Source organism: Oncorhynchus clarkii, chromosome 15 (assembly GCF_045791955.1).
Source record: "Oncorhynchus clarkii lewisi isolate Uvic-CL-2024 chromosome 15, UVic_Ocla_1.0, whole genome shotgun sequence".
Lineage (NCBI taxonomy): Eukaryota > Metazoa > Chordata > Actinopteri > Salmoniformes > Salmonidae > Oncorhynchus > Oncorhynchus clarkii.
Genome location: NC_092161.1, coordinates 22,699,580 through 22,724,602, shown reverse-complemented (window position 1 = coordinate 22,724,602; position 25,023 = coordinate 22,699,580). Strand labels below are relative to the sequence as shown.

Sequence of the window (25,023 nt, the reverse complement as noted above, 5' to 3'; positions counted from 1 at the left end):
AGAGGATGATTTGCACATTCTGTACATTTCAGTAAGGTTGTTTATCCTAAATGGACAATAAAGCTTTAAAACGTTGAACTGACTTCCTAAATCAGGGGTGGCCAACCTTATCTGCAGAAGGCCCAGACGTTTGACTTTTGTTCCAGTCAAGCAGTCACACACCTGATTCAAACAGTCAACTAATAACAGCCTTCAATCAAGACATAGATGAGATGAATCAGCTGTGTTAAAGCTTGGCTGGAGCAAAAGCCTGCAACACGGGCCCTGACAAGGTAAGATCGGACACTAAACAAACCATTTCTCCTCTCCTGCCAGACGACTACTCTGATAGGCCTGCTGAAGACAGCCCGCCTCTTGCGGCTGGTGCGCGTGGCGAGGAAGCTGGACCGCTACTCGGAGTATGGCGCCGCCGTCCTCTTCCTGCTCATGTGTACATTCGCCCTTATCGCCCACTGGCTGGCGTGCATCTGGTACGCCATCGGCAGCGTGGAGCGCAACGGCAGCATTGGCTGGCTCCACACGCTGGGCGAGTCTTTGGGGAAACACTACAACGAGACGGTGCACGGCTCGGGCCCTTCCATAAAGGACAAGTACGTGACGGCACTCTACTTCACCTTCTCCAGTCTGACCAGTGTGGGCTTTGGCAACGTCTCCCCCAACACCAACTCTGAGAAGATCTTTTCCATCTGCGTCATGCTTATCGGATGTAAGTACGAGGGGGGGGGGTTACTGTGATTTGATTGGTTAGTAATGTGGTGGCTCCGCCTCTGCTCAAATGTAATTGTTCCTTGTTTTGTTGCAGTGTTTGCTCTCTTGGTAGCTGCTAACACTTTGAATGAACATTTGGGATAAAAACAGGTTTAGTGTTAGGGTCAAGATTACAGTTTTATGTCTAAAAAGGATCATGTGGATGTGGCCCATAAAGAAGGACTGTTTTACATTTCTGCCTCACCAAGCAAATCCCGCTCAGTTCTGCAGCGTTGGGAGTGCAGAGATGATTCTGTCACGTTACAATATTAAGTGGATGATGATAATTACTATGCAGTCGCGAGTCTGACAGTGTTAACACAAGGTCAAAATGTTTTCTGGTAAAATATGCAATTAAGTATTTTGTCTAATGAAACTGGATTTAATCAAGCCATTTATCATTTCATGTCTTAATATATTAGCTAAATATTCCCTAGTAAGACATCAGCTAATATCTTTTTAATATAAATACACTTATATATCTTCCTCTCCATGAAACAATTTCCCTCATCGTGTTTGCCTGCAGACACATATCATGTGGAGCAGGAAGAAAGCTGTAACGATAATGACCAGATTTCTTTACAGATCTCTACAGAGTTAATACACATATGGAGATGATTGTTCATCACTCACACCTTGATGTTTCAGCCATCCATATACAGTACCAGTCAAAGGTTTGGACACACCTTCTCATTTCAGGTTCTTTCTTTCTGTATACTATTTTGTAGAATAATAGCGAAGGCGTCAAAGCTATGAAATAACACATAAGGAATCATGTAGTAACCAAAAAAGTGTTAAACAAATCCAAATGTGAATTATATCTTATCACTTGTGATGATGCCCGGCATGAGAAACAATGCCTTTTTTTGTGACTTTTTCAAATCATAGTCGCACACCTCATGTAGCCCAGCCCTTAGGCCTTAATGTTTGAATAGGTTTATATCACAACTAGTGGCCAAATAACTTCTTCAAATTAAGCACATTAATCTGCTTTACAAGGGGTGTAGAGCCTAACAAGCATACATAAGCAACACGTGAGTTTCAAGTTAGCGGGAAGATACTTTTGTTACCATAAAAATGTACCTTTATAATAAAAGCATTACATGCATAATTGCATTTGTGGTCACTTTTGATAATGGTGTTTTCTGCTAATCATACCCTGATGAAGACAGCTTGGCTGTCGAAACGTTGGTATTAAATGTTTGCATCTGAGCTCCAAGAGTGTGCGGCTCTCTTTTATTTTCAAGTTTCCACTCCGCTGGCCAGCACCTTGTCTTAATAGGTGTGCGTTTCTTTTTCTTCTAGAGAGTTTTCTGCTAATGGAACATTTGCGCTTATAGCCTACTACCATGTGCACATTGCTGTGCTTATAATTCGAAAAGTAAATGTGGACAGTTCTTCCAATATCTTCAATATGCACTTTGGAATTGGATAAGGACACGCACAGATGTGTCCCCGATGTGACTGTCTTCACTTGTAGCCTGTGAGATCACATGATGGAGCGTGCAGCACTCAAGGAGAAGGGCACAACGGCCACTGGCTACAAAATGCATGGATTTATTTAGGATGCATTACGGCCACACAAAGGGGATGACACAGCGAAATTCTAGGCATTATCAAGTGCTTCTCAAATTGTGAATGAGAGACTGATTGTGTAGTGTGTACAGCCTGCATAAAAAACAAAGCAGAGCTCATGCCTTTCAAGCAACTTTTTTCAAATCATCATTAGAGTCTCATCATGCAGCCTTACAATGTGTTAAAAATCTAAACATACAGTCTAGTCCAACATTTGTAGAACAACTCTAAATGAAGCATATAGGAATATATATTTATTTGTTAACCGCTCAACACAGAATAGCCGCATGCGCGCACTTCCTCATATCGTTGAGAGAAAATATCCTTTCTATTTTATTCAGCTTTGTTCAATATTTTTCAAACAATAAAATAATGCCACGGAGTTCTAAGCCAATCTTGTGTAGCCCACAGCCATTTTGTCACGCCCTGACCTTAGAGATCCTTATTTATTCTCTATGTTTGGTTAGGTGAGGGTGTGACTCTGGTGGGAAAATCTATGTTTTCTATTTCTTTGTTGTTTTGCCGAGTGTGGTTCCCAATCGGACGCAGCTGTCTATCGTTGTCTCTGATGGGGGACCTTATATAAGTTGTGATTTTTCCGTTTGGGTTTGGTGGGGTGTTATTTTCTGTTTAGTGTTTGTGCCTGATGGAACTGTTCGCTTTCGTGTTTTTGGATTTGTTATTTTTGTTTGAGTGTTTCTTGAAAATAAATATCATGAACACTTTCCACGCTGCGCTTTGGGCCACTCTTCCTTCCACCGACGAGAGCCGTTACACATTTGGCATAGCCAGATCAGGACCTAACATAAGGACAACTCAGAGTATGCTATTCTGTTCTTCAGAAATAGACTACATTTTCTTCATATCATTTTTCTTTCTAAAATAAATAATGGATTTATTGTGAAGGTATAGGCTATATGACATGGATTTATTAGACTTTTTAAAATGTAGATGTTTCCTATAGGTCAGTATTAGTAGCTTGTGTGGAAGCCAGGAGATGCTAAATTTGTTTATGTTAATTAACAGTCAATCACAGTGAGACCGACACTTATTTGCTTGACAATCACCGGCTGATGACATTTTGCGACTGCCACAGCCCTAGACATGAAGGGCCATGGCACATACAATCACACACATGCATGCACACATAAATACACACACACACACACATCTGAGATACCATAACGTTGATCGTTTCTCAACTCACAGTGCCCAAGGTGTCGTAGACAGCAGTAGTATTCTATTCACAAAATCCTAACTCTCTTCTCTCCTCTCAAACCTACAGCTCTGATGTACGCCAGCATCTTTGGGAACGTGTCGGCCATCATCCAGAGGTTGTACTCGGGTACAGCGAGGTACCACACCCAGATGCTGCGGGTCCGAGAGTTCATCCGGTTCCACCAGATCCCAAACCCACTGAGGCAGCGGCTGGAGGAGTACTTCCAACACGCCTGGTCCTACACTAACGGCATCGACATGAATGCTGTGAGTGATATACATACACACACACACACACACACACAAAAGACAGACACACACACACACACACACCACACACACCACAGACACACACCACACACACACACCACCCACACCACACACACACACACACACACACACACACACACACACACACAGAACATACACATAAAGATACACACAGCACATTGACATCAACACAGTGCATAGACGTAAACACATACATCAGGGATGGGTAACTTTATTTTTAGGAACTCAGTCACGGTCTCAACTTGAGATGTGGTCGTGCATCTGCAGTCAGTCAATTAGTCCATGTCAGCTAAAATGTTTTATATAGGCAAGTTAGTCTGGCGGCCAGCTATCTAAACTTGTAGTAAGCATGGTCCAATTACCGACCGGGGTGGGGCCTGTTGATCATCTGTTATTATATTAAAAGCTGCAAACATTTGCCTCCACCCTTTGGCTAAATGTGTAGAATTGTAGGAAATGTGCTGTAAAACTGCACATTTGTCTCTCCGCCCCCTGGAAAAATGAGAAGAATGGCATGAAATTAGTTATAAAATTGCTAAATCTTCTCTCCTCCCCATGGCAAAATGCAGGAAATGAACTTTAGAACTTGACTTTAATGGCAAGGTTGCCATTCCTGACATTCTGTACATGAATGCTATGATTCATACACACACACGGTATGTTTTCTGCACAGTCTTTTAAAGACTCATTGAACTAAGAGGTCTGGCCTGAAAGCTGTAGTTGATTTTTGTTGATTAGGGTTGTCTGTACATATATCCTCCAATCAACTCCTCTCTCTCCCTGGGACTGAGCCTACACTCTCTCCAACATGCTTGAAGTACCAAACGCAACAATGATGTAACCATTGACTTATTACATCATGTCTGCTAAATTACTAAAATGTAAATACATTACAGAAGTGCATTTTTTCTGCAATTTAGGAACAAAATTCCTAACACGAAATTCCAATATTCCGTCTTAAAGCGGCAGTTAACAGTTGAAACAATAGTGCTGGAGAAATTCATAGACAGCTATGGATGCAAGGACAGACCATCCATGATATTCTAACATTTTTTTTAGGCTATATAATGTTTGTTTTTTGTTTAAAAAACTTTTTTTGCTTTGTCATTATGGGGTATTATGTGTAGATTGATGAGGGAAAAAAAACAATTGAATCCATTTTTAGAATACGTCTGTAACATAACAAAATGTGGAAAAAGTCAAGGGGTCTGAATACTTTCCGAATGCACTTTATACACACGTGTGTGTGTGTGTGTGTGTGTGTGTGTGTGTGTGTGTGTGTGTGTGTGTGGGTGTGTGTGTGTGTTTGCCCCCTTTCTGATTTCTTTCTGAACACTGTGTTGTTCAAGAATCAATGGGTACATTTCAGTACAAAAATGGATTAAGTAACAGCAGATTACCCCTTTAAAAATGGATTAAGTAACAGCAGATTACCCCTTTAAAAATGGATTAAGTAACAGCTACCCCAGTGTTTAAGTAACAGCAGTAAATGATTAAAAATGGATTGTAACAAGATCTTTAAAAATGGATTAAGTAACAGCAGATTACCCCTTTAAAAATGGATTAAGTAACAGCAGATTACCCCTTTAAAAATGGATTAAGTAACAACAGATTGCCCCTTTAACTCCAGTGTTTAATGTAAATGATTAAATGTAAAAGATAGAGGAAACAAACAAGCCGCGTCGCTTGTGCAGTTTTACAGCAAATTTCCTGCAATTCTACACATTTAGCCAAAGGGTGGAGGCAAATGTTTGCAGCTTTTAATATAATAACAGATGATCAACAGGCCCCACCCCGGTCGGTAATTGGACCATGCTTACTACAAGTTTAGATGGTTGAGAGTCCATTGAACTGTGTTGGATAAGTAAAATGCTTGTTGTGGTGATTATAGTGGTCGTTGTGATGTAGCCCCGGCCTGATGTCTCTCTGACTGAAGGTCAGTCGTATACTCTGTCTTTTAATGATGAGGAAATGTGGCTGCCATGTCCGTAACAGTTTGTCTGTCTGGGCTGGGTAGAGATGGACCAATGACTGTATATATGAATGGGCAAAGCCATTGATCACGTGACACCATTCATTCCTATGTAAAGACTCAATAGCGCATTGAAGACAAATGAAGTTGGTTAAGATGGCGTCTCATGGAGACAATATGCACAGTTTCAGCTACTCCAGGAAGTGATGTTGCAGGTTAGTTCAGTGCTGCCCCCTCTCATTAAATAACTCAAGTTGAATGCTGACCTGGGTACTGCAGGCTGCCATTAGCAACTCAATTATCCTCATTACTTCGTTCTGTGTGAGATTTTAAAATAATCAGTTCAAGTACATACATCTGGTGTATTAGAAGTCATTATTGGTTCCATGATTGTATTTGATTATAAAAAAAAATTACACGAAGATTGATCAGGAAAATCTGCATTTTTCCATTGACTGTAATGGGGATCCTGTTTTCTGCTAACAATGGCTGTGGTATCGGGGTCGGCCTTGAACTTCCATGGCTTCAATGAGAGCGGTGTCGGATCAAGATTGGGGAGTGTTTTCGAGACGTTGGTCGAGTCGCACATAGAAAAACTCCTACTCTTTTCTCTGAAAAATTGGGGGAAGCCACTTGCTAGAGTGGAAAATCATTAAATGAGTCTCTAGTAATCATTTTAACTACATAGGTAGAGCTGCAGCCTTACAAGTGAAAGTATTACCAAGGCAGATTGCTGATTAAATATTGTAATTGTTTTGGGTAAACATTTGATTTGCATCTACATATCAGAAAATTAATTTTTTCAGAGAATTTGTTTAAGGTTTGTTGTTCAAAGACAGCAGTGACATCTACACTGCTTGTCATAGACTCGCTAGACAGTAACACTCTATCGCTCTCTATCCCCCTCTCTCCCCCCCCTCCCACCTCCCGCCCTCTCTCCCCCGCTACCAGGTGTTGAAGGGGTTCCCAGAGTGTCTCCAGGCTGACATCTGCCTCCACCTCAACCGTACCCTCCTGGAGAACTGCAAAGCCTTCAAGGGCTCCACTAAGGGCTGCCTGCGAGCCCTGGCCATGAAGTTCAAGACCACCCACGCCCCGCCCGGCGACACCCTGGTGCACGCCGGCGACGTGCTCACCGCCATCTACTTCATCTCCCGCGGCTCCATCGAGATCCTCCGAGGCGACGTGGTGGTGGCCATCTTGGGTGAGGATGATAGACGATAGGAGCTACTATTACTGTAGCGTGTATCAACCCAGATTGTCCAGGTTCTACGGCTAGTCTAGCATGTATAGGCTACCAAATTAAAAACTATAGGCTCTACTGTCACTCTATAGGGTCTACTGTTGCTAGAGTAGCATGTACCAAGCCAAAGGGGAAATGAATTGAAGAACAAAGTGAATTTGGTATATTCAGATATGATGTGCTAGGGAAACTGATGATGGTCAGAGATGGGCAAATAAGATATACAGACTTTCAAAGGCAATTCAAAGGCAAAAAATAATATATAGGCCAACACTGCCATCTACTGGGCAAAAATATGACCCCATTTATACCTCATACAGCTTCAAACTCTGGGCAGCCGAGAAGGGTGAAATGCTATTTCATTGAACAAGCACTGCTATGTACCATTTGGAGTTATTGTACATTTGCCATGTAACTTCCCAGTAATAACATAGCAGTGTAAAACATTAGCATTTTTCGGTGCATGTAGAAGTGTCCTCTCTTCACCCACAGGGAAGAATGACATATTTGGCGAGCCCATCAACCTTTACGGGCGAGCTGGGAAGTCTAACGCCGATGTGAGAGCTCTGACCTACTGTGACCTCCATAAGATCCACAGAGAGGACGTCCTGGAGGTGTTAAACATGTACCCCGAGTTCTCCGATCACTTCTGGATGAACCTGGAGATAACCTTTAACCTCCGGGATGTGAGTGACCCTAACTTCCTCAAGACAGGTCAAGGCCATAAAAACGCACATTCAAATATTCACGTATGAATGCAAAAGTGTGAATGAATGAATGAATGAATTGGGGAATGATTTCCATTGTGCATCCCTATGGAGGACCTATATAAGCCCTCTAACATCAGTTTGGGATTTTTCGAGCCGTTTTCTTTGTCCATCCCTGCAGACCAATATGATTCCTGGCTCTCCAGAAAGTGACAACTCAGACTGTATAGGATTCAACAAACTGCGCAGACGCAAGCTATCATTCCGGCGCCGGACAGAGAAGGGTAACCACCACATTCCCTTTCACACCTTAATTTCTGTTCATGAGTGCAAAACGTGTTATTTTCTCTGTGGTGCCCAGAAGAAAACCCCTAATACTCAATGATGACTCCCATGCACACTCAGTTGTTCATCACAAATAACGTTTTCCATTTCCATGCAGTGTGTCATCATCTGTCCTTGTTTCTTACATTTACAATTTAGTCATTTAGCAGATGCTCTTATCCAGAGCGACTTACAATAAGTGCATTCACATACTCATAGCTAGAGGAGACAACCACATTTCACAGTTATAATAAGTACATTCTTCCTCAGTAAAGTCGTTATCATCAGCAACTCAACTTGTCCTCTCAGATGATGCAGATGCAGGAGAAATTAAAAAGGAGAGAGCTAATAAACCACTACGGCGGAGACAGAAGGAGGTGGCCAGTAACCAGGGGGAGGGGCCTCTGAGCTCAGTGTCCTCCCACTCCAGTGGCGATGAAGGGGAGGAGTCTGTGGTCACATGCCCTGCCCCTCCATCGGCTCTGCATGAGATGTCCCCGGCTCAGGCCACCACCCTGAACTTCAGCGACACTCCCGAGGGGGAGGGAGACCCAAAGGGGGGCAACACCTGCAATGCACTCACAGGTGGGTCTGGGCATCAATGTGGAAACAAACGATACACACACACACACACCTCATTAGCTTCCATAACAGACATACCCTAGGGCACGTTAATGTAAAACAGTAGAGTATACCCTGTTCTTTACCCCTTCCTTCCTCTCCCCTCTCTTCACAACCAGGAGCATTTTCAGGGGTGTCCAACATCTTCAGTTTCTGGGGTGAGAGTCGGGGCAGTCGTGAGTACCAGGAACTGCCGCGCTGCAGCCTGCCCTACCCTCCCCCTCTTAACACGCCCCTCAACAGCATTGGCCGCAGGCAGCGCACCGAGCTGGAGAACAGACTGGACCTGCTGCAGAAGCAACTCAACAGGTACAGAGACATAGAGAGACAGAGACATACAGAGGCGTAGAGGGACAGAGGCGTAGAGGGACAGAGGCGTAGAGGGACAGAGGCGTAGAGGGACAGAGGCGTAGAGGGACAGAGGCGTAGAGGGACAGAGACATACAGGGACAGAGACATACAGCAATATAGACATACATGGACAGAGCAATATGGGGAAAGAGGTATACAGAGACAGAGACATACAGGGAAAGAGACAGAGACATACAGGGAAAGAGACATAGACATACAGGGACAGAGACATACATGGAAAGAGACAGAGACATACAGGGAAAGAGACATAGACATACAGGGACAGAAAGGGGCAAAGACATACAGGGAAAGAGACAGACATACAGGGAAAGAGACAGACATACAGGGAAAGAGACATAGACATACAGGGAAAGGGACAGAGACATACAGGGACAGAAAGGGAAAGAGACATACAGGGAAAGAGACATAGACATACAGGGAAAGGGACAGAGACATACAGGGACAGAAAGGGAAAGAGACATAGACATACAGGGAAAGGGACAGAGACATACAGGGAAAGAGACATAGACATACAGGGACAGAGACATACAGGGAAAGAGACAGAGACATACAGGGAAAAAGACATAGACATACAGGGACAGAGACATAGACATACAGGGACAGAAAGGGACAGAGACATACAGGGAAAGAGACATAGACATACAGGGAAAGAGACATAGACATACAGGGACAGAGACATAGACATACAGGGACAGAAAGGGACAGAGACATACAGGGAAAGAGACATAGACATACAGGGACAGAGACATAGACATACAGGGACAGAAAGGGACAGAGACATACAGGGAAAGAGACATAGACATACAGGGACAGAAAGGGACAGAGACATACAGGGACAGAGACAGAGACATACAGGGACAGAAAGGGACAGAGACATAGACATACAGGGAAAGAGACATAGACATACAGGGACGGGAAAGAGACATAGACATACAGGACAGAAAGAGACATACAGGACAGAAAGAGACAGAGACATACAGGGTAAGAGACATAGACACACAGGGACAGAAAGGAACAGAGACATACAGGGAAAGAGACATAGACATACAGGACAGAAAGAGACAGAGACATACAGGGAAAGAGACAGAGACATACAGGGACAGAAAGGGACAGAGGCATACAGGGACAGAAAGAGACAGAGACATACAGGGACAGAAAGAGACAGAGACATACAGGGACAGAAAGGGACAGAGACATACAGGGAAAGAGACAGACATACAGGGAAAGAGACAGACATACAGGGAAAGAGACATAGACATACAGGGAAAGGGACAGACATACAGGGAAAGAGACAGACATACAGGGAAAGAGACATAGACATACAGGGAAAGGGACAGAGACATACAGGGAAAGAGACATAGACATACAGGGAAAGGGACAGAGACATACAGGGAAAGAGACATAGACATACAGGGACAGAAAGGGACAGAGACATAGACATACAGGGTAAGAGACAGACATACAGGGAAAGAGACAGACATACAGGGAAAGAGACAGACATACAGGGAAAGGGACAGAGACATACAGGGAAAGAGACATAGACATACAGGGAAAGGGACAGAGACATACAGGGAAAGAGACATAGACATACAGGGACAGAAAGGGACAGAGACATAGACATACAGGGAAAGAGACAGAGACATACAGGGAAAGAGACATAGACATACAGGGAAAGGGACAGAGACATACAGGGACATAAAGGGACAGAGACATACAGGGACAGAGACAGAGACATACAGGGACAGAAAGGGACAGAGACATACAGGGAAAGAGACATAGACATACAGGGAAAGAGACATAGACATACAGGGACGGGAAAGAGACATAGACATACAGGACAGAAAGAGACATACAGGACAGAAAGAGACAGAGACTTACAGGACAGAAAGAGACAGAGACATACAGGGTAAGAGACATAGACACACAGGGACAGAAAGGAACAGAGACATACAGGGAAAGAGACATAGACATACAGGACAGAAAGAGACAGAGACATACAGGGACAGAAAGGGACAGAGACATACAGGGACAGAGACATACAGGGACAGAAAGAGACAGAGACATACAGGGACAGAAAGAGACAGAGACATACAGGGACAGAGACAGACATACAGGGACAGAGACAGACATACAGGGAAAGAGACATAGACATACAGGGAAAGGGACAGACATACAGGGAAAGAGACAGACATACAGGGAAAGAGACATAGACATACAGGGAAAGGGACAGAGACATACAGGGAAAGAGACATAGACATACAGGGAAAGGGACAGAGACATACAGGGAAAGAGACATAGACATACAGGGAAAGGGACAGAGACATACAGGGAAAGAGACATAGACATACAGGGACAGAAAGGGACAGAGACATAGACATACAGGGTAAGAGACAGACATACAGGGAAAGAGACAGACATACAGGGAAAGACACAGACATACAGGGAAAGGGACAGAGACATACAGGGAAAGAGACATAGACATACAGGGAAAGGGACAGAGACATACAGGGAAAGAGACATAGACATACAGGGACAGAAAGGGACAGAGACATAGACATACATGGAAAGAGACAGAGACATACAGGGAAAGAGACATAGACATACAGGGAAAGGGACAGAGACATACAGGGAAAGAGACATAGACATACAGGGAAAGGGACAGAGACATACAGGGAAAGAGACATAGACATACAGGGACAGAAAGGGACAGAGACATACAGGGAAAGAGACAGAGACATACAGGGAACGGGACAGAGACATACAGGGACAGAATGGGACAGAGACATACAGGGAAAGAGACAGATACATACAGGGACAGAAAGGGACAGAGACATACAGGGAAAGAGACATAGACATACAGGGAAAGGGACAGAGACATACAGGGACAGAAAGGGACAGAGACATACAGGGAAAGAGACATAGACATACAGGGAAAGGGACAGAGACATACAGGGAAAGAGACATAGACATACAGGGACAGAAAGGGACAGAGACATACAGGGAAAGGGACAGAGACATACAGGAAAAGAGACATAGACATACAGGGAAAGAGACACAGACATACCGGGAAAGGGACAGAGACATACAGGGACAGAAAGGGACAGAGACATACAGGGAAAGAGACAGAGACATACAAGGACAGAAAGGGACAGAGGCATACAGGGAAAGAGAAATAGACATACAGGGAAAGGGACAGAGACATACAGGGAAAGGGACAGAGACATACAGGGAAAGAGACATAGACATACAGGGAAAGGGACTAAGACATACCGGGACAGAGACAGAGACATACAGGGAAAGAGACAGACATACAGGGAAAGAGACAGACATACAGGGAAAGAGACAGACATACAGGGAAAGGGACAGAGACATACAGGGAAAGAGACATAGACATACAGGGAAAGGGACAGAGACATACAGGGAAAGAGACATAGACATACAGGGACAGAAAGGGACAGAGACATAGACATACAGGGAAAGAGAAAGAGACATACAGGGAAAGAGACATAGACATATAGGGACAGAAAGGGACAGAGACATACAGGGAAAGAGACATAGACATACAGGGAAAGGGACAGAGACATACAGGGAAAGAGACATAGACATACAGGGAAAGGGACAGAGACATACAGGGAAAGAGACATAGACATACAGGGACAGAAAGGGACAGAGACATACAGGGAAAGAGACAGAGACATACAGGGAACGGGACAGAGACATACAGGGACAGAATGGGACAGAGACATACAGGGAAAGAGACAGATACATACAGGGACAGAAAGGGACAGAGACATACAGGGAAAGAGACATAGACATACAGGGAAAGGGACAGAGACATACAGGGACAGAAAGGGACATAGACATACAGGGAAAGAGACATAGACAGGGAAAGGGACAGAGACATACAGGGAAAGAGACATAGACATACAGGGACAGAAAGGGACAGAGACATACAGGGAAAGAGACATCGACATACAGGGAAAGGGACAGAGACATACAGGGACAGAAAGGGACAGAGACATACAGGGAAAGGGACAGAGACATACAGGGACAGAAAGAGAAAGAGACATACAGGGAAAGAGACATAGACATACCGGGAAAGGGACAGAGACATACAGGGACAGAAAGGGACAGAGACATACAGGGAAAGAGACAGAGACATACAGGGACAGAAAGGGACAGAGACATACAGGGACAGAAAGGGACAGAGACATACAGGGAAAGAGACAGAGACATACAAGGACAGAAAGGGACAGAGGCATACAGGGAAAGAGAAATAGACATACAGGGAAAGGGACAGAGACATACAGGGAAAGGGACAGAGACATACAGGGAAAGAGAAATAGACATACAGGGAAAGGGACTAAGACATACAGGGAAAGAGACAGAGACATACAGGGAAAGAGACATAGACATACAGGGACAGAAAGAGACAGAGACAGAAAGGGACAGAGACATACAGGGACAGAGACATACAGGGAAAGAGACAGACATACAGGGAAAGAGACAGACATACAGCAAAAGAGACATAGACATACAGGGAAAGAGACAGAGACATACAGGGAAAGGGACATACAGGGAAAGAGACAGAGACATACAGGGAAAGAGAGAGACATACAGGGAACGAAACATAGACATACAGGGACAGAAAGGGACAGAGACATACAGGGAAAGAGACATAGACATACAGGGACAGAGACATACAGGGACAGAAAGAGACAGAGACATACAGGGAAAGAGACAGACATACAGGGAAAGAGACAGAGACATACAGGACAGAAATAGACAGAGATATACAGGACAGAAAGAGACAGAGACATACAGGGACAGAAAAGGACAGAGACATACAGGGACAGAGACATACAGGGAAAGGGACAGAGACATACAGGGAAAGAGACAGAGACATACAGGGACAGAGACATACAGAGACAGAGACATACAGGGAAAGAGACATAGACATACAGGGACAGAAAGGGACAGAGACATACAGGGAAAGGGACAGAGACATACAGGGACAGAAAGGGACAGAGACATACAGGGAAAGAGACATAGACATACAGAGACAGAGACATACAGGGACAGAAAGGGACAGAGACATACAGGGACAGAAAGGGACAGAGACATACAGGGAAAGAGACAGAGACATACAGGGACAGAAAGGGACAGAGACATACAGGGACAGAAATAGACAGAGACATACAGGGAAAGAGACATAGACATACAGGGACAGAGACATAGACATACAGGGACAGAAAGAGACAGAGACATACAGGGAAAGAGACATACAGGGACGGACAGAGACAGAGACATACAGGGAAAGAGACAGAGACATACAGGGAAAGAGACAGAGACATACAGGGACAGAAAGGGACAGAGACATACAGGGACAGAAAGGGACAGAGACATACAGGGACAGAAAGAGACAGAGACATACAGGGAAAGAGACATAGACATACAGGGACAGAGACATACAGGGACAGAAAGAGACAGAGACATACAGGGAAAGAGACATAGACATACAGGGACAGAGACATACAGGGACATACAGGGAAAGAGACAGAGACATACAGGGACAGAAAGGGACAGAGACATACAGGGACAGAAAGGGACAGAGACATACAGGGAAAGAGACATAGACATACAGGGAAAGGGACATAGACATACAGGGAAAGAGACAGAGACATACAGGGACTGAAAGGGACAGAGACATACAGGGAAAGAGACATAGACATACAGGGAAGGAGATATAGACATACAGGGACAGAGACATACAGGGAAAGAGACATAGACATACAGGGACAGAAAGGGACAGAGACATACAGGGAAAGAGACATAGACATACAGCGACAGAAAGGGACAGAGACATACAGGGAAAGGGACAGAGACATACAGGGAAAGAGACATAGACATACGGTGAAAGAGACAGAGACATACAGGGACAGAAAGGGACAGAGACATACAGGGACAGAGACATACAGGGAAAGAAATATAGCCATACAGGGACAGAGACATACAGGGACAGAAAGGGACAGAGACATACAGGGAAAGAAACAGAACATACAGGGAAAGAGACAGAGACATACAGGGAAAGAGACAGAGACATACAGTGACAGAAAGGGACAGAGACATACAGGGACAGAAAGAGACAGAGACATACAGGGAAAGAGACATAGACATACAGGGACAGAAAGGGACAGAGACATACAGGGAAAGAGACATAGACATACAGCGACAGAAAGGGACAGAGACATACAGGGAAAGGGACAGAGACATACAGGGAAAGAGACATAGACATACGGTGAAAGAGACAGAGACATACAGGGACAGAAAGGGACAGAGACATACAGGGACAGAAAGGGACAGAGACATACAGGGAAAGAAATATAGCCATACAGGGACAGAGACATACAGGGACAGAAAGGGACAGAGACATACAGGGAAAGAGACAGAACATACAGGGAAAGAGACAGAGACATACAGGGAAAGAGACAGAGACATACAGTGACAGAAAGGGACAGAGACATACAGGGACAGAAAGAGACAGAGACATACAGGGAAAGAGACATAGACATACAAGGACAGAGACATACAGGGACAGAAAGGGACAGAGACATACAGGGACAGAAAGAGACATAGACATACAGGGAAAGAGACATAGACATACAGGGACAGAAAGGGACAGAGACATACAGGGACATACAGGGAAATAGACAGAGACATACAGGGACAGAAAGGGACAGAGACATACAGGGAAAGAGACATAGACATACAAGGACAGAAAGGGACAGAGACATAGACATACAGAGACATACAGGGACAGAAAGGGACAGAGACATACAGGGACAGAAAGGGACAGAGACATACAGGGACAGAAAGGGACATAGACATACAAGGACAGAGACATACAGAGACACACAGGGACAGAGACGGACAGGGACAGAGACGGACAGGGACAGAGATGGACAGGGACAGAGACAGACAGGGACAGAGACAGAGACATTCGGGGACAGGGACAGAGACATACAAGGACAGGGACAGACGGGGTCAGAGACAGACAGGGACAGAGACATACAGAGACACACAGAGACAGGGACAGAGACAGACAGGGATAGCGACAGAGACATACAGAGACAGAGACATACAAGGACAGGAACAGAGACATACACATACAGGGACAGAGACAGACATATACAGGGACAGAGACAGACACATACAGGGACAGAGACAGGCGGGGTCAGAGACATCCAGGGACAGAGACATACAGGGACCGAGACCTACAGGGACAGAGACAGTGACGGGGACAGGGAAAGTGCAGGGACACAGACAGGGACAGGTCAGAGACAGGTACAGGGCAGGGGCAGGGACAGAGTTAGCTATAGCCCTCTGAGAAAATGGTTAGAATGAGTGTGTAAAAGATATACAAATGGGAATATAGGGCACAGCTGCTAGTCTGCTACTCCACTGTAGCTGCTTCCATTATGTCTTGTACCACAGTGTCTGATACAAGTCTGTCCCCTGTCAGAGTAATGGAAGTACCCAGGCCTGGTGTTCGCACTCAGCTGACACTTCTCTCTGTAACCCTACCTCATTATTCATATTTATCAGTCTGATTCTGACAGACATCTTCCTCTCCTCTCCTCTCCTCTCCTCTCATCTCCTCTCCTCTCCTCTCCTCTCCTCTCCTTTCCTCTCATCTCCTCTCCTCTCCTCTCCTCTCATCTTCTCTCCTCCACAGTGGAGTAACTGTTATATTAGCCCCTATGGTCTTATCCAGTCAGTGCCCATTGTCAAGGCTCATTGAGGTCAAAGACCTCCATTATCTAGAAGGCTGAGGCTATGCCTGCTTTTGTGTCTGTTTTGGGAGAGTTACTGTAACATGATTGGCCAGTAATGTTTCTTGTGGAATCTCCAGGGTAGGTGTCAGCATTTCTGACATGTGTATGCGTGTGTGTGTGTGTTCGTGTGTTTCTCTCTTCAGGCTAGAAACGAGGATGTCGACAGACATCGGGGCAATCATGCAACTACTACAGCGTCAGATGGCCCTGGTGCCCCCAGCCTACAGCACTGTGTCGTCTCCCCCTCAGGCCTCACCCTACCCTGGCCCTGGTCCTGGAGAGAGGCTGGTGCAGTCTGAGACACTGGCTTCCCTCTCACAGGTACTACACACACACAGGAGATAGACACGTACATGCAGATACACCTGTAGACACGTGTATACATGCGCGCACACACACACACACACATATACAGACACACTCAAAGGGGTCTTCTCTGAATCGCTCCTTGTCTGCATCTCTCCTCCAGATCTCACACCCCCAGGACTTTGAGGAGTTCCCCGGCAAGTTGTGTGACTCTCTCCGCAGCCCTGATCAGCTGCACCCCCAGGACTCGCCTCTGGTCAGCCCCACCGAGACACGACGAGACACCACTGGGCTGGGCAGCTTAATCCTGGACCTGGACCTGGACCTGGGCAGCCTGGAGCTAGAACTAGGGGCTGGGTCAGTGGCAGGGTTGGGGTCAGGGATGCGGGCAGGTTCAGGGTTGGGGTCAGGGATGCAGGCAGGTTCAGGGTTGGGGTCAGTGGGAGGAGCGAATGGCCTGGACCCTGACACCCAGCGAAGGCTCTCTCTGCCTGAGCCACAGACACCCCTGGACTCACAGACACCGCAGAGGCACAGCTCCGACCCTGGGGGGAGCTAAGGAGCGGTGAGGGGGAGGGAGGAGAATAGGGACAGAGAGAGGGAAAGGAGGGCTAGCTCTGTTTTTCCTCTTTCACAGTCACACATCTCATTGGGTCCGTTCCCTCAGTCCAGGCGTAAACAGACACACATAAGGGGGCGAGACCTCTGTCTCACCTCTGACCTCTGGAGGAGAAACCTTGGGGAGATGTCTCTCTTTTTCAGGGGTCCTTTCCCCTATCCAGCGCCTAACGTTACGAGAGAGAGAGAGAGAGAGAGAGAGAGAGAGAGAGAGAGAGAGAGAGAGAGAGAGAGAGAGAGAGAGAGAGAGAGAGAGAGAGAGAGAGAGAGAGAGAGAGAGAGAGAGAGAGAGAGAGAGAGAGAGAGAGAGAGAGAGAGAGAGAGAGAGAGAGAGAGAGAGAGAGAGAGAGAGAGAGAGAGAGAGAGAGAGAGAGAGAGAGAGAGAGAGAGAGAGAGAGACACCCTTCAGCCCTTCTGAACTCAGTCCGGTCCATTCTGGCCTACAGAGATGACTACAGACCGCTCAGTCACATGACTGGTTCTGTTAAGAAACGTCCCTTTACTGCTGTATCCAGTACTGGATTACCATAATGGGAAGGGGAAAAAACAATAATAATTCTATAAGTAGCCATTATGTCTTGCACTGAAATTTACAGACATTCTATCTAACATGTCCGTGACGCTTCCGAAACTGGTTGGTTGGTGGACTGTAGTGTTAGCTGGCCTAACAGAAACTCTGGTGTCCTGTCCCATCATTGGCCCCTTTTCCCTAAGGTCCGTATCCCCGGAGGCGGAGCCAAGGCCCCAAGAGCATACTGGATTGGCTGGTTTGCACCTCAGGGGTGGGGTTGGAGGAAGGGTTTAAAAGCCATGACTTCTTTGATGAACATATCAAATCCCTACCAGAACCTTGTACAGATTGCTAGAGAGGGGGAGTCTTTGTACAGTTCAATATGCAAACACTGGCGAGAGAGGAGTGTTGTATCCTATACCTGTGTTGATAATATCAGATTCAGGTTCCAAAGCTTTTTGCCCTAGTGTTGTCGGTAGTTCACAAAGCATAGTTTAGTTTCCCCCTCTAACACCTGAAGAAGAAAATGACCCACATTTACCCGTCCAAGGATCTAACTACACAGCAATACGCAGCCCCAGGAGAGAACACACTCCACACATCCTCCATCATCTCCCCGTGTTGCTGTACAACTACAGGGGTCCTGTCTCACTCCCTCCCTCCACCTGTCCTTTCTCTGGGGAGAGTCTCTGCACATGGTAGTTGATGGCGGCCTACCATACGCAGGGAACCTGAAGATTGTATTTAACCGCTTGCTGGTCTGAGCTTCTTATTTATTCATTGGTTTTAGTCGTTTTATGTTCTTTGTAGATTGTACCAAATATGATTTCTCGTTTTGCAGAAAGAAGATGTACAGTTTAAACTTATTTGGTGGAGGGAATTGAAATAATATTTGTTTGTTGTAAATGTGGACAGGTACCTCTCCCCACATGTGTGTGTTTGTTTTAACAAATGTTATGTCAGTACAACCATTATAGATGTTACTTGAGTAATATGACTGTTTGACAGGAGTTGCACTTTATTATTCTAATTCTAATGATTATTTACTCTTCATCAACCCTGACCAGAGATGTTAGCACTGATGTCAGTGTTCACCCACTGGGCACAGACATTAATTCAACATCTATGTTGGTTGAATGTCATTTTGTTGACATGACATGGAAACAGATCTGAGAAGGGGTAGAGAGCAGGGGTGGAGAGCAGGCATGAGGTATAGGGGGTGAGGAGAAGGGTGGAGAGCAGGCATGAGGTATAGGGGGTGAGGAGAAGGGTGGAGAGCTATTAGCTCCCAGAGTAAGATTTAAACAGTGAGAGTTAAAGTGAATCCCAAAGTGGTGAGTAGTGTTTGTGTGTAGTGTGTATCCTGCAGTGTTTGTGTGTAGTGTGTATCCTGCACGGTGCAAACACATTGTATCTGTATACAGGGAAGAATAGAAGCAGGTGAGGTAGCTGGACGAGGCAAAACAGTGTTTTGAAGTGATGAGTAATGAACATTAAATTACTATATATATTTAGCTTGTTAGAAAAAACTGAATCACTAAGGCAAAGAAATGTGTCAGGTTTCAGCTAAGACACGCAAGCAGGCACACACACACACACATGCTATTAGGCGCACTGTTCACTGTTAATCACTGTTAGTAATATCTTTGCATGTACAAAGTGCAGTAAAACCTGTGTTAGTGTATTGGAAGACAGATAATGCATGAGTTGTGCTTTGGGATAATGCATTTTAGTGTTGAACCAAAGCAACTGAAGGGAGGCAATTACTGTATTCTGCATTGAATTGAATGGAATGGGAGCATTGATAAAGAGATGGTTTTTGATCTAAGGAGGCCATTTAAGGTGCCTGGAGTTAAAAGCAGAGTTGAAGTGCCGAGACCAAAAGAGCCCTCTTTTCAACTGAGCTTATTTACTGTGTCCAGTTCCATCACTGCACTGAGCTTATTTACTGTGTCCAGTTCCATCACTGCACTGAGCTTATTTACTGTGTCCAGTTCCATCACTGCACTGAGCTTATTTACTGTGTCCAGTTCCATCACTGCACTGAGCTTATTTACTGTGTCCAGTTCCATCACTGCACTGAGCTTATTTACTGTGTCCAGTTCCATCACTGCACTGAGCTTATTTACTGTGTCCAGTTCCATCACTGCACTGAGCTTATTTACTGTGTCCAGTTCCATCACTGCACTGAGCTTATTTACTGTGTCCAGTTCCATCACTGCACTGAGCTTATTTACTGTGTCCAGTTCTTTTGGTCTCGGCACATCGACTCTGCTTTTAACTCCAGGCAGCTTAAATGGCCTCCTTAGAAAAGTCTCCTTTTGTACAGTTTCACAGTCAAGCCAACCCTCCCAGAACATAGACTTCCCACACTATAGGATGTTATATTGTTCCTCAATCATCACAGAACTGCCCAATGTCTATATACCATCTACAATAGTTTTTAGTCAACTAACCTCTGTCTTGAAGGATATTCCCAACACTTTAGAATGCAATTTACATTTTGCATTCTTCAAAATCACCATCCTAATGTAGACTGACTGGGTTTTGGTGTAGTTCTAGGGGGATTAAGTTGTCTAACTTATAACATAGCTACAGTATATCCCAAAAAATACTGAAATGTATGTAAAGTTGTCATAGAAAGCTCAAACAAGGAAATGTTATTAGCTTCCAGGGAAATGTGTCCACCCACTGGGATGTGTCATGGTGGCTTAGTGAATGGATCTCACATTTTAGCAACCTACACCAAAGATTATCTATTATATTGACAAGATAGTCAAGTGACCGCTATAATAATGGAAATACATGTCCTCAAAGATGGAAGGCCGGCGGGAGGAGGCGAGATCAGGTGGGACCATTCTAGCCAATGAGAGGGAAGATACACGCGTGAACAACAAGAACAACTTCCATACTAAATTGTTTTATATCAGTGCATTCGTAACAACCTACCAATCACAAAACGTATATTTGATCAATTAAGCCTCACATAGCAAATAAGTTATTCAACTTTTTGTTGACCAAATTCAACACTCATTGACCACCAAACAAAAATTCCTCACTTCGTGGTCTTATTTTCTTGGACAGATTTTGGGTGGAGTAAACCCTCTCGCTTCGCATCCTCTTTGCCTCCACACACACACACACACACACACACACACACACACACACACACACACACACACACACACACACACACACACACACACACACACACCTCTGTTACACAAGCCTCTGGCACCTCTCAAATTTGTCAGAGCACTTTTCAGCTCTTTTCAACTTTATAGTATATTATATAATTATTATGCTGCATCATTGGCACAGGTCCCGAATTTGTAGATATTTTGAGCAGTGGGGTTTTTGGTAAAGTTTCCACTGGATTGCTCTTTCCCGCCTCCCCCCTTGTACATAAGAACATATTGTAAAGGAATACATTCTTGGCACCCATATAGCCAGCACTATGCAGACATTTCTTTGGCATGCTTTGAAATGCAGAAAAACTGTAGAGGAAACAACATAAAGTCTGTTCAACATTTTAACCATGTGAATAAAGATGTTAATAATATTGTTAATAATAATGACGATGAGGAGTATAATGATAATGAACAAGATGACTTTAATATTGTGCACATTTTGTTTGCATGCTGCACTGAGAACCTTTTCAGAAATGAGAGGGTGGATGTACAAGGAAGGCAGCTGATTTTGGGCTGTGTGCTTGTGGCTGTGTAGAGTAATACACTGTATACTTCCGGGTCATGGAAGAGTAACATATACTGTACTTCCTGGTCATGGGAGAAAGGGACACTGAAAAGTTACAAGATACTGTAACGTTATGGAGGATACATGTGCGGGGCTATGGCCAGCTCTGCCACAGTTGGCTTTCAGACCAGGGACTATGAATAATAATACATTTCTAGCCTGACCATGTTGGAGTGCATCGCCTATGTCACCCTGTTCATATCAGACACTACAGGACGCTAGAAGACAGAAGCAGCTCCAGGTCTTGATTGTGTACTAGCGTTATACATGGTTGACTTTATATAACATTTCAAATATTTATTTCAATAAACCTCTTTGAAAACAAACTGGGCGTCTGCTACATATGTCTGGGGCTTTATAGATTTTCTCTTTATATACTTTTAAGTCTCACCCACGTTGGAGTTTTCCACCATCCTCTCACAGTTAATGTGGTCAATGGACATGCTATTGAGACACATTCGCTAACAGCAATACAAGATCAACTGTATTGTCAGAGACATTTTGATAGAAAATAAAGTGTTGAAATTATATTAAGGAATATTTAAGAATTAAGTATTAATTGTAAAGAAACTATTATTTAAAAAATATACATAAGTTCATGTTTATAGAAACCCATGTTTTATTTGTTTATTGTGACACCTGGTGGTTACCAGTAGTGCATCAGCAGGGTAGTTAGTATAAGGGTTTAATGGCAACATGGCCCAGTCACTAACAGTGAACCATGCAAACCGATGCTGGCACTAAGACGGCACTCAACAAGCTGGATAAGGCCATAAGCAAACAAGAAAATGCTCATCCGGGGGCAGCGCTCCTAGTGGTGAGGTACTTTAATACGGGTAACTTAAATCCGTTTTACCTCATTTCTACTAGCATGTTAAATGTGCAACCACAGGAGAAAAAAAACTCTAGACCACCTTTACTCCACACAGAGATGCGTACAAAGCTCTCCCCACCCTCCAGTTGGAAAATCTGACGATAACTCTATCCTCCTGATTCCTGCTTATAAGCCAAAACTAAAGCAGGAAGTACCAGCGACTCGCTCAATAAGGAAGTGGTCAGATGACGCAGATGCTAAGCTACAGGACTGTTTTACTAAGTTGACTGTGCCTTTAAACAGCTTGGAAAATTACAGAAAAGTATGTAATGGCTTCTGATAGGCTTATTGACATCATTTGAGTCAATTGGAGGTGTACCTGTGGATGTATTTAAAGGCCTACCTTCAAACTCAGTGTCTCTTTGCTTGATATCATGGGAAAATCAAAAGAAATGTATATTCCCCATAGAAATCAGAAAGACCTCAGAAAAAAATTTGTAGACCTCCACAAATCTGGTTCATCCTTGGCAGCAATTTCCAAACACCTGAAGGTACCACGTTCATCTGCACAAACAATAGTACGCAAGTATAAACACCATGGGACCACGCAGCCGTCATACCGCTCAGGAAGGAGACACGCTCTGTTTTCTGGTGACAAACGTACGTTTGTGCAAAAGGTGCAAATCAATCCCAGAACAGCAGGAAAGGACCTTGTGAAGATGCTGGAGGAAACCGGTACAAAAGTGTCTATATCCACAGTAAAACGAGTACTATATCGACATAACCTGAAAGGCCACTCTGCAAGTAAGAAGCCACTGTTCCAAACTGCCATAAAAAAACAGACTACAGTTTGCAACTGCACATGGGGACAAAGATCTTACTTTTTGGAGAAATGTCCTCTGGTCTGATGAAACAAAAATAGAACTGTTTGGCCATAATGACCATCGTTATGTTTGGAGGAAAAAGGGGGAGGCTTGCAAACCGAAGAACACCATCCCAACTGTGAAGCACGGGGGTGGCAGCATCATGTTGTGGGGGTGCTTTGCTGCAGGAGGGACTGGTGCACTTCACAAAATAGATGGCATCATGAGGAGGGAAATTATGTAGATATATTGAAGCAACATCTCAAGACATTAGTCAGGAAGTTCAAGCTTGGTCACAAATGGGTCTTCCAAATGGACAATGACCCCAAGCATACTTCCAAAGTTGTGGCAAAATGGCTTAAGGACAACAGAGTCGAGGTATTGGAGTGGCCATCACAAAGCCCTGACCTCAAACCTATAGAAAATTGTGGACAGAACTGAAAAAGCATGTGCGATCAAGGAGGCCTACAAACTTGACTCAGTTATCAAATCAAATTTATTTGGCACATACACATGGTTAGCAGATGTCAATGCGAGTGTAGCGAAATGCTTGTGCTTCTAGTTCCGACAATGCAGTAATAACCAACGAGTAATCTAACCTAACAATTCCAAAACTATTACCTTATACACACAAGTGTAAAGGGATAAAGAATATGTACATAAAGATATATGAATGAGTGATGGTACAGAACGGCATAGGCAAGATGCAGTAGATGGTATCGAGTACAGTATACACATATGAGATGAGTAATGTAGGGTATGTAAACAAAGTGGCATAGTTTAAAGTGGCTAGTGATACATGTATTACATAAAGATGCAGTAGATGATATAGAGTACAGTATATACATATACATATGAGATGAGTAATGTAGGGTATGTAAACATGATATTAAGTAGCATTGTTTAAAGTGGCTAGTGATATATTTTACATCAATTTCCATCAATTCTCATTATTAAGGTGGCTGTAGTTGAGTCAGTGTGTTGGCAGCAGCCACTCAATGTTAGTGGTGGCTGTTTAACAGTCTGATGGCCTTGAGATAGAAGCTGGTTTTCATTCTCTCTGTCCCTGCTTTGATGCACCTGTACTGACCTCGCCTTCTGGATGATAGCGGGGTGAACAGGCAGTTGCGCAGGTGGTTGTTGTCCTTGATGATCTTTATGGCCTTCCTGTGACATCGGGTGGTGTAGGTGTCCTGGAGGGCAGGTAGTTTGCCCCCGGTGATGCGTTGTGCAGACCTCACTACCCTCTG

The 25,023-nt window shown here is 44.4% G+C and overlaps 1 protein-coding gene across 1 annotated transcript in view; it reads left to right on the top strand.

Annotated features, from left to right (window-relative positions):
- LOC139367070 (potassium voltage-gated channel, subfamily H (eag-related), member 2b) overlaps positions 1 to 18,106 on the top strand; it is a 299,775-nt gene extending 281,669 nt beyond the window's left edge. Inside the window, exons 7-15 of the mRNA XM_071105066.1 lie at positions 316 to 706; positions 3,608 to 3,807; positions 6,755 to 7,007; positions 7,539 to 7,732; positions 7,935 to 8,037; positions 8,387 to 8,662; positions 8,818 to 9,007; positions 17,049 to 17,226; positions 17,375 to 18,106. Coding sequence (XP_070961167.1) covers positions 316 to 706; positions 3,608 to 3,807; positions 6,755 to 7,007; positions 7,539 to 7,732; positions 7,935 to 8,037; positions 8,387 to 8,662; positions 8,818 to 9,007; positions 17,049 to 17,226; positions 17,375 to 17,770 — 2,181 coding nt within the window. The 3' untranslated portion in view covers positions 17,771 to 18,106. The remainder of the gene's footprint in view (positions 1 to 315; positions 707 to 3,607; positions 3,808 to 6,754; positions 7,008 to 7,538; positions 7,733 to 7,934; positions 8,038 to 8,386; positions 8,663 to 8,817; positions 9,008 to 17,048; positions 17,227 to 17,374) is intronic.
- Positions 18,107 to 25,023: the final 6,917 nt, after the last annotated feature.